General features: G+C 37.9%; 1 protein-coding gene across 2 annotated transcripts in view; it reads right to left on the bottom strand.

Moving 5' to 3' along the window:
* Positions 1–303: 303 nt before the first annotated feature.
* The window catches only part of sema6a.S (semaphorin 6A S homeolog), a 132,916-nt gene continuing 122,131 nt past the window's right edge, over positions 304–11,088 (bottom strand). The window contains exon 20 of one of the 2 annotated variants that reach the window (XM_041580432.1): positions 304–1,454. In XM_041580432.1, the coding sequence (XP_041436366.1) occupies positions 832–1,454 (623 nt within the window). In that variant the 3' untranslated portion in view covers positions 304–831. The remainder of the gene's footprint in view (positions 1,455–11,088) is intronic. The other variant, XM_018244300.2, reaches the window with a different exon arrangement.

Genomic DNA, 11,088 nt, shown 5'->3' with positions numbered 1-11,088 from the left:
AAACTGATAAGATGAAGCTACATCCTCCTCAATCTGATGTCGGTGACATCATATCCTGTATGCCGGAAAGTTATTAAAATGGCATTTTTTCATATCTTAAAGTGGGATTGTCTTTAAAAGTTGTAACTATAACAAATTTTTGTTTTAACCTTTTTTTACCATTTGAGGGGCATGCCACATTTGTTTTAGGGTGGGCTCATCTCTAGGGCATTAGAGCATCTCTTTTGTCTTTATTTACTTTCCTTGGACATGTGTAATAATAAGTGGCCACTTCAAGCATTTGCACCAACATCTCTAATAAAGACATATATATATACCCACCCTATTCAAATTGACCTAAGCACAAGTGTACTAACAAAGCTTCACTAGGCAGAAACAAACGTTAGCGAAAGTTCTCTATGAAATGATCACGCTGACAAATTGATGCTAGCAAAACTTAGCCCGCATTGGGCTGCCGAGACGCAACTTTGCATTTGGTTTCCTTCCAAGTCTCTGTACAACAAAGTTTTGCGATTTACGTAAACCAAAATTTACGTTTTAAAAATGAAGCTTTCCATTTGAGTGAAATGTTTTGCTACAAACAAGCTATTATGTTGTGTATATCTGCTTAAGAACAAGCCAGGCAGAGCAATCTCCATTGGAGTCATATATATATAAAGCAGATCGAGATATGTTTAAAGATAATATCTGTAAATGCACTAAACCCTATTGCAGAATTAGGCTTATCTGAATTCTCCAATGTTTGCCTTTCCAGATTTCAAGCTGATTTGTGGTGACACTGACCAAATGTGCAGACAACCCTCATAATGATTGTTTCAAGTGCATCACACTTTAATTTTTAGCAGACGATGATGTATCACATATACGTTCAGTTCTGCAGTTGGAAGATGAGGTTTCCTTAGACGAACTTAATACCTGTATCCCCTGCTGAATGACTCTAATAAATTGTTGTGTGGATATCTGATGATGTTGGGACATTATTAGAAGGTTGGAAGCAATTTTCTCCAAGATTTTGTTCTGCTGAACAATCAACTGGGAAGTTGTTTTTTGTGATGTTGTGATTTGTTTGATGGACTTACTTAGGTCCTTCACATGTGTATTAATAATATTTAAATTTCTAGAAATTGTTCTCCTAAACTGTTTCTGCTCTGCATAGAGATATTCATTGTGCTCTTTGCTCTGTGCAGGTATTTGATCACTGAAGAGTTGAGACATCATATATGGTATGTTGGTAGGTTCAGAAAATGGTGGGTCAAACATTTTTGCTTTGTGGTCTTTTTCGTTTTTTGGATTGACTTCTTCCATGTCTAGAATGACATAGTCCTCCCGTTTGCTCGTCTCAACATTACTTGCATGTGGTTTCATGTGCAAAGCTGCAAATTTCATCTCCGGTGGTTCAATGATTTCCGGTTCTTCATGATGCACCACAGCCACATTTTCCTTTGTGGAGTCTCCTAAACAAAGCAATTGACAAAATTAGATCTTCAAACTATATATCTAAATTGTATTCTCAATATGGTGGGTCAAACATTTTTGCAATGCAATATGCAATGCAATATCTTTGTCTCGGAGAGCAAGATCACAATCAACAGGGTTCTCCAGTACCAGTGAAAAGTTGGTATTTTAAAAGGTGGCATTTTGGTGCTTTGTTGCAATGTTTATCAATCTGTCTCCTTACAAAAGCCTCTGAATAACTCTAAGGGTAAGCACATGCTGCTATTTCAGGAGATTAGTTGCCCAGTGACCAATCACTTCTTCTTCAACAAACAAGGGAAAGTTGTGCTCACCACTATTTTTAAAAACATTAGGCGGGGGTGCAATGAGGCTGTGACCACAAAATACATATAGACAAATACAAGAGTCCTCTGCACTCAACCCATTATCAATATATTTAAGACAGAGACATTTTGTGCATACTGCTACTAAAAAATGCCTTACCCTTTAAACAAAACAGGGATTGTTTGTCCATATATTGCAATATATTTAAGCTGGCCAACTACGTCAGTCATCCCATATCTGGCCAGTCCTACGCTTAATTTTCATCTGATTCATTAAGAATTCTAAGTTTTACCTGCAACTTACTAGCTGCTTTCAAAGTAAAACTCCCAAACTTGGCTGCCCTTTTATTAGGGAGCTACAACATGGAGCTGGTCACTGCTCCTGTATAACTATAACAAACAAGGGAAAGTTGTGCTCACTTCTTCTACAAGCGACTAACTCCCCGAACTGCCTTCTAATCTAAATTGCCAGCGGGATGGTACTCTCTGAGCTTCGTTTTCCAAAGTCGCCTCACGAGGAAACCGGGCAACTTCGGAAAGCCAAAGCGATCCAACTGCCATCCCGCCGGCAATTTACATTCTAGCCGGCAGGAAGGCAGTTTGAGAAGAGTATTAGCCTGAAGAAGGAGTGATTTGTCGCTGGACAACTAATCTGCCGAAATAGCAGCGCGTGCCTTGGCCCTAAAGCATTTCTTACAGGCCTCTATTGTAGTCTAATGGGTAAACATTGATGTATAGCATTTTACTCATTGATGACATGTGTTGCTATTAGAAACAATACAATGTAGTTAAGGACTGGGCAGAGTAATTAAACACCTGAAATAATATTAATTAATAGTAATTGGGCAAAGAACTGGTATCTTACAATAACACCTGCTACCTCTGAATATTAAGAGGAAAATTAAGAGGAAAGACAGTGGGTGAGTAGACAGTCTAGAAAGGAAATACATCCTAATAGCTTAAGCTTAGATCTGGGAGGGAAGTATTCACCAGTGTTTATCTATTGAATAATAACATGTATTTCCAACAACATTTAATTCAGAATTTTTTGTCAGAATCCTTGGTAGTTTCCATGTTAGCAAATTCCATTATGCTCAAGGGCAATAGCACTAGATACAGCTGGTAATAGATACTTTATATGTAATGGTTTTATTACATAACAAACTGCCAACCAAACTTTTTTTTCACAGCTGTTGAACTTCTAACTGCTACATGAATGGGGATTCAGAACTCCCAGCTAATTAAATTAACCATTCTGTTAAATAAAGCAAAACTTTGTCATGAAATACTAAACAGATGGGGGACTGATTTGTATTGGAGCCCCAGAGCTGAGCTACACTGCTTTCAGGCCAGAGTATTGAAGTGGATGATTTGACATAACAATGATTTTTATCTTTTGCTATTTCTGTGCTATTAGCCTTCTGGATAAACTGACAATCCACTTGGACTAATGATATAAACAAGCAAAAGACTGATTGATATAAAAAAAAAAGGGCACTACACCAGTATTAATCATGTATAATTAGAATTAAACGCAGATGTTCTCCCACATACTTATTTTCGCCTCACTGTGACTGCAATTATAGCACTTTTCCTAGTTTTAACCCTGGATCCATGGAGAGGCAAGAAGGAAATGTGACTTTCATGTACTTTACTCAAACACATACTTGCTGCTAAACCTTTCATTTTAATAGATGCATCAATTACCCTTTCAACCCACACTCCTTCCTATTGCAGTTGCTGAGTGTACGTGCACCTAGACGATCCGTTAAAGGTATACATTGTCTGGATAAAATATCTCCATATCGGTTGGTATTTTTCTAATGCAGAGTTAATGTGAAAAGAAATATGTATTTTGCTAGTTTTAACATGTATAATACAGCAAATCTTTTTGATAGCAAGTAAAGCTCACTAAGCGTAGAGAAACCATTAAGTATTTCCTATTGCTGACAATAGTTCCTAGGCCCAGAGAAATAAGTTGATCCTTAAAAGGAATACAGCAGACATGCATTTGATCCCCAACCTTTTGAACCCGTGAGCAACATTCAGAAGAAAAAGGAGTTGGGAAGCAACACAAGCATGAAAAATATTCTTGGGGTGCCAAATAATTGCTGTGATTGGCCATTTGGTGGCCCCTATGAGGATTGTCAACCTACATTGAGGCTCTGTTTGGCAGTACACCTGGTTTTTATACAACCAAAACTTGTCTCCAAGCCAGGGATTCAAAAATAAGCTCCTGCTTTGAGGCCACTGGGAGCAACAGTCAAGGGTTTGGAGAGCGACATGTTGCTCACGAGATACTGGTTGGGGGTCACTGTTATATAGCATAGCCATGCCACAAGTGGTGGGGACCTTATCAGACTGACTGGATGTCTTTAACAGGAGATACGAAGATTAGACAGATAGTGGGGGATCTTTTTTTCGCATAAAAAGGATCACAAAACCAGAGACCCTCCTAGAGTAACAGGTGGTTCTTCACAGTGAGGACAGTGGAATGCATTTCCGGATGATGCTGATAAGGACCAGTAACATCAAAACAATTTTTTAAAAAATGTGTTAGTATACCACAGTGTGGCGCTCAATTTCTCCTCCCTGCCTTCCTTAGAGTCAGGGAGGAGAAATAGTCTTGGTGTTTTTTTTCATGGTATACTAACAAATTTTTGTAAAATTTTTTTTGATGTTACTGGTCCTTTAATGCCTTTAAGGGCAGAGACACATGGTCAGATTCAGGGAGATTAGTCGTCCGGCTACAAATCTCCTCTTCTTCAGGGTGACTAACATCCCCGAACTGCCTTCCCGCCGGCTAGAATGTAAATCGCCAGCGGGATGACACTCATAACCCTCCATACACTCACATAAGCTATATACCAATATCTATATTGATTATAGAGTTTAGTATCACTATACTGTAGCCTTGGATATTATGATTGTTCAAGAAATCATCCAAGCCACTCTTAGGGCAGAGACACACTGTCAGATTCGGGGAGATTAGTCGGCTGGCGAAAAATCTCCTCTTCTTTGGGGCGAAGATCCAGATCTGCCTTCTTGAGGAAACTTCGGGCGACTTCGGAAAATGAAGAGCTCCGAGTGTCATCCCACCGGCGATTTAAAATCGTACAGCCTTTATTAAGAAATAACTTAAAGGAAAAGTAACACCAAAAAAATGTAAGTGTTTTAAAGTAATGAAAATATCATGTACTGTTGCCCTGCGCTGGTAAAACTGATGTGTTTGCTTCAGAAACACCACTATAGTTCATATAAACAAGCTGCTGTGGAGCAATGGCGTAAATTGAAAAACGGCTATATGGCACAGGTTAACTAATGGATAACACATAACACCATTAGACAGACAGAGCTTATCTGCTATCTACTGTGTAACCTGAGCCTTTTCTCCTTTAAATGGCTGCCCCCATTGCTACACAGCAGCTTATTTATATAAACAATAGTAGTTTTACCAGTGCAGGGCAACACTGCATTATATTTTTATTACTTTAAAACACTTATTTTTTGATGTTACTGTTCCTTTAAAGGGATACTGTCATGGAAAAAAAAATTTTTTTCAAAATGAATCAGTTAATGGTGCTGCTCAAGCAGAATTCTGCACTGAAATCCATTTCTCAAAAGAGCAAACAGATTTTTTTATATTCAATTTTGAAATCTGACATGGGGCTAGACATTTTGTCAATTTCCCAGCTGCCCCTGGTCATGTGACTTGTGCCTGCACTTTAGGAGAGAAATGCTTTCTGGCAGGCTGCTGTTTTTCCTTCTCAATGTAACTGAATGTGTCTCAGTGGGACATGGGTTTTTACGACTGAGTGTTGTTCTTAGATCTACCAGGCAGCTGTTATCTTGGGTTAGGGAGCTGCTATCTGGTTACCTTCCCATTGTTCTTTTGTTTGGCTGCTGGGGGGGAAAATGGAGGGGGGTGATATCACTCCAACTTGCAGTACAGCAGTAAAGAGTGATTGAAGTTTATCAGAGCACAAGTCACATGACTTGGGGCAGCTGGGAAATTGACAATATGTCTAGCCCCATGTCAGATTTCAAAATTGAATATAAAAAAATCTGTTTGCTCTTTTGAGAAATGGATTTCAGTGCAGAATTCGGCTGGAGCAGCACTATTAACTGATTCATTTTGGAATTTTTTTTTTCCCATGACAGTATCCATTTAACAAACTCCTCTTCAGAAAAGGTGATCCATCACGCGGCGATCGATTATTAAAATTTCTTAATAAAGCCTGCACGATTTTAAAGTTTAATTCGTCTTGGTAGTTTTTTTTCCTGGTATACTAACAAATTTTTGTTAAAATCTTTTGATGTTACTGGTCCTTTAATGCCTTTAAGGGCAGAGACACACGGTCAGATTCAGGGAGAAAAATGCTCAAGCTAGAGTGAAATTTATTTAACACCAGGATTGTGGTTTAACATAACAGCAATAGAGCAGAGAACCATTATTTTCATACTATGGTCCCATAATTTTTTTGCAGGAGAAGTCTCAATGACTATCACAGGCTGAATTGTGGAATTGCTTTCAATATTTATTTCAGTTAAACAAGTAAAACTAAATAAAACATAAATCATGAAGCTGGGATTATTATCTGCCTCTAGATTTTACCTTGGCCTTCACAGTAAACACTGCCGGTTTTCCGGCTTGCCTAGCAATCTTTTGAAATAAACAAAGATTAATTTGGAGTTTTAATATTCAGGGCTAGAATTTTTGCATTAAGTAAAAAATTGCACAAATAAAAGCAGTGACCTTCTTTCATGCTGTTTGCTTTCCTAGCAAACAATGTAAACTAATAATACAATCTATGAATATATACTTTTTTAAATGAAAAGGAACTTTTATAGAAATCACCAATGGCTTTAAACACAATTTTATAATTATAATTATGATATGTGGTTGTGTTCTGTAGTTTCTTGTTTTGCAGGTGCATGCGGTTCATCTATGGCAGAAATCAGCTTGTGTATACGTAACACAGTTAGGAGGTGGATAATATGGAATTAGAATATGCCAAGAAAAGATTCTCAGCCCTTAATTATTTCTGACAAAAGTGTACAATGTCACCAGTTAATTATGCTGCAGTGACCTTTCCCAACTAGCTAGGGAGCAAACTTTGCACTAGGAATAAGGGAATTTTCACTGTTCTAGATGTTTTGAAGGCAAAACCCTCACACCTGGGATATGTATCAGGTTTCACTAAACATGAATATTAGTCCACACAACCCTATGTTATAACTAACCAAAGCTCAAGACAGGTGGTAGGTGTGGCACCTATATTCTGCTATTACTACATTACTACTCTAGACAGCACTGGGTGTTTCAAGCTTAATGCCTGATGGAAGCAAAAGAGACATGACATTGTTACACAGTTCAGTTGGGTTGAAAAAAGACCAAAGTCTATCAAGTTCAACCCCACCACATGAAACCCAGTGTCTATACATACACTCACACCGACCCCTCCATACACTCACACACTGCACATACCAATATCTATACTAATTGTAAATTGTAGATTTTAGTATCATAATATCCTATGATATACTTGTTCAAGAAAACAGCCCTCTTACCAGTTAGCTCAGATCTACAAATACATGTCATGATACATGTCTACAAATCCCCATGCACATTATATATATTGCAATACACATACAGTATATACACATACACACTCATAATATCATAAACCACGCAAACCCATCAGGAAGTCACTTGGTTGACGTTATACAGTATGAATGATACAATTCTGTAGAGCCATGAGGGTTAGTGAAAGTTTATGTTCACAGGGTGCAAGGTGTACCTGTCACTGTTGACATACAGTATTTAGTGTGCGTTGCATACTTTAGTTCTAAAATCTTTCTAATTTAGTACTACAAAAGATGAATATGGTTTAATGGTGGTGTTTGTAAATATAGCAGCTCACAGGAAGGGTTGAACTTCAGAAAGATAAGACCTGGTCAAGTGTGGCAGCACCAAGAAGAGCAGCAGCAAGAATTCTAAAGGGCAAGGACCTAATGATAAAGCCTTAGTAAGGATGATTTCATTGGATGACTGACATTGCGTGAATTTGGGAACTGATCATCAGGATAAATTGCCTTGTTCAATGCTGAACACATTGTAAGAAAGAGCTAAAAGTGCCTGAGAGTGGTCTGATATACTGTGCGAATGAAATTAATGAAGACTAAACAGACCCTTCAGAATCTAAAATAAATACTATGACACCACTCAATAGAATACACATGATAGTTTGCTACTTTAGTACAAATGGTCCAACTGTTGATGCAGCTCAAATCCTGGGGCATTTAAGTGCAAATACTATTGTTGCCATCCAATGTCGGGGCACTTAAATTTTTTTAAATTTAAAGGCAAATTACAGCGTATTCAACTGAACAGTACTGGAGCTGTTCCTATTATGTTGTAATTTAAATCCTGGTGCATTTAACTGCCATTAGGGCAGAGACACGCTGCAATTCGGGGAGATTAGTCGCCCGGCAACAAATCTCCTCTTCTTCGGGCCGACTAAATTCTCCGAACTGCCTCTCCCTGCCTACCGGTTAGAATGAAAATCACTGGCAGGATGGCACTCGGAGCACTTCGTTTTCCAAAGTCGCTCAAAGTTGCCTCACGAGGAAACTTCGGGCGACTTCAGAAAATGAAGTGCTCTGAGTGCCATCCTGCCGGTGATTTTCATTCTAGCCCGCAGGAAGGTAGGGGAGGCAGTTCAGGGACATTAGTTGCCCCGAAGAAAAGGAGATTTGTTGCCGGGCCACTAATCTCCCCGAATTGCAGCGTGTCTCTACCCTTACTGATGCACTTCACATAGGAGACTTTAAAGCAGTTTACACCAGCATATTCATAATACAGAATATAAATAACACCAGCTTATTCAATAATAGCAATTTTGCAGCTATAGTTCTGATGAAACTACTTTTGCTAAATGTGTTTTGTCAGCAATTGAGGCAAATGTATTTTGGCTGAAAACCAGGACACAAATTAAAAACCAATGACTGGGAAACTACGTGGTGACAGGACACACTGTACTTTTCCATAAAAGGTATTAGCAGGGTTGAAAGCACCAAGATTGTTGAGAATTTGGGGTTGTAAGCCTTTGGCATATAGGGAATGTAATGGGTGGTAAATTTCAATGTTTGTCTGTGTGTTTGCTACTGTACTCCAGACCCAACATTCACTATCAAGATGGTGAGAGATGTACTTGAAATTATGCGTAGAAGGTAAAAACAGGGGTGAGTGAACAAATGCTTTCAAATGTATATTGCAAACTAAACCAAATGTTTCCCAACCTTTAAGGAGCTTCAGCAGGCTGTTGGGAGTAAAGGAAATAAGGCTTTGGAGAAAAGGTTAGACTGTAGACATGTCAGGTTGTTAGGATAATAATGTTCAGGGTCTGGAGAGATGTTGAATGTAAGGCTGCTTTAGAGGAGAATGATTAGTTATAGTGGAAATGGGTTGTAAGAACAGCAACAGACTTTGGGGTATATTTATCAAAAAGTGAAGTCATAGATAACTACAGGGTATTTATCAAAGGATGAAAGTGAAAGTTCACCCTTTGATAAATACGCCTTTAAAAAATCCATAGAAATGAATAAAGAGAGGCGGTATGTCACTCTAGTGGACTGTGGTGTTCTCTAACTTCACTCTTTGATTAATATACCCCTTTGAGTAGATGAAGGATGATGGCTTAAATCGTTGGAGAAAAACAAGTAAAGACTAGTAACTATTTGGAGAGAATGATAAATTAGGTTGCAGAAGCAATTAAAGTCAGACTCCAGTTACCCACTAAGTGCTACTGTCAACATTCTCAAGAAGGGCAGTTTAACATGTTTCTTCAATAGCTGGTCATCTGACATAACATAAATAAAGTGGACCTGTTCAACAAAACTGGACTAGAACTGTTGTACTTATTGGATACCCCAAACCTAAATATACTGTATATTTTCAGTGTGATTCTAACAATCATGATGCTTTTGTCCAAAGAACTGTAACCTATTAACTCAGTTATAATATTCAAATGAGCCCCTTTATTCTAAACAATTGGAAATATGTACTGTATAATTAAAGTATAAATTCAGCTACAGGATCTCCCCTTTAAACAAACTATTTTATGTCACTCAGTAGAAGAATTACCATAACAAATTGAAGCCTTTCAGCCAAACTAAAGTGTCCAAATATTGGCATTTGTAGGTTTACAGCACCTGCATAATCTCTGGTTGAACATCTAAGTTTTACATAAAACACAATACTGGAATTTTCCTTGCTGACAGATACCACTGGAGATTGAGATGGAAAGTGGGCAGAGAGAGAGTGAAGGCTGGTGTTGGGCTTGTTTCTTTCCAGTACTGCTAAACTACAAAGATCAGAACCATCAATTTATTATGGTATGGGGTTGTAACACTGGACTAACTATAAAGGAGCAGGCTAGAATAAGACAATTATGCTCATTGAATACAAGAAAAAACATCATGCATCATATCAATCCAAAAGAAAGATTAAAGAGGCATAGCACAGCCTGAGTAGATTCATGCACAAGTCCTTATATACTAGAATAAAAGGAATGAAGGGTAACAGAAGGCATTTACATACCTTAGAGGTCACAGATGTGACTTTCTTTGTAAGCAGGTTTGTCTTTCATACCTTCTATATGCCACATAACAGCTTCAAAGGGAAAGCATCTGTGTGATCATGCTCAAGAATTTAAAGAGAAGAGAATTTTCAAGAAGATGCAGAGTAAGGCAATACATTTTATAAGCAAACTTTGTGTCTACATAGAAAAATTGAAAGGTGTAGAAGAGGTGCTTCATAAATATCACAAACTCCTGTAGCCAGCAAACACTAGGAACTTTAGTTAGGAAAGAAACAAAATCTCTACTTTACAATTAAAATACACAGTGGTTCTACATCATATAGAAAAGTGAATACGATAGATTATTATGTAATAGAAATTAATGTTTTCCTTGGAATACAGTACATAAGGGCTTGTTGGGGCTTATAACCATATGTTATCTGCAGCACTTGCCATGCATGGTCTATTCTCCCTATAGTGTAGTAACACAAATACACAAAGAGGATATATTCTCTTCCCTCCTACTTTTCAGTCTATGTATGGTAAATTGATTATAACTTCAACCATATATTCTTTTTAACACCTCCCCCAAAGTGCCTTACATAAGCCCCAGTAGAAGTAGACTGCTAGTGGATCTTTTCTTAAAGGGCATGTAAAGCCCAAAAAATTAAATCCCATTTTCACTTTCTTTATTGAAAAAGAAACCTATCTCCAATATACTTTAATTA

This window comes from Xenopus laevis, chromosome 1S (genome assembly GCF_017654675.1).
Source record: "Xenopus laevis strain J_2021 chromosome 1S, Xenopus_laevis_v10.1, whole genome shotgun sequence".
Lineage (NCBI taxonomy): Eukaryota > Metazoa > Chordata > Amphibia > Anura > Pipidae > Xenopus > Xenopus laevis.
Note: the sequence above shows the minus strand (reverse complement) of the source record. Positions and strands in the feature narration are given on the sequence as shown.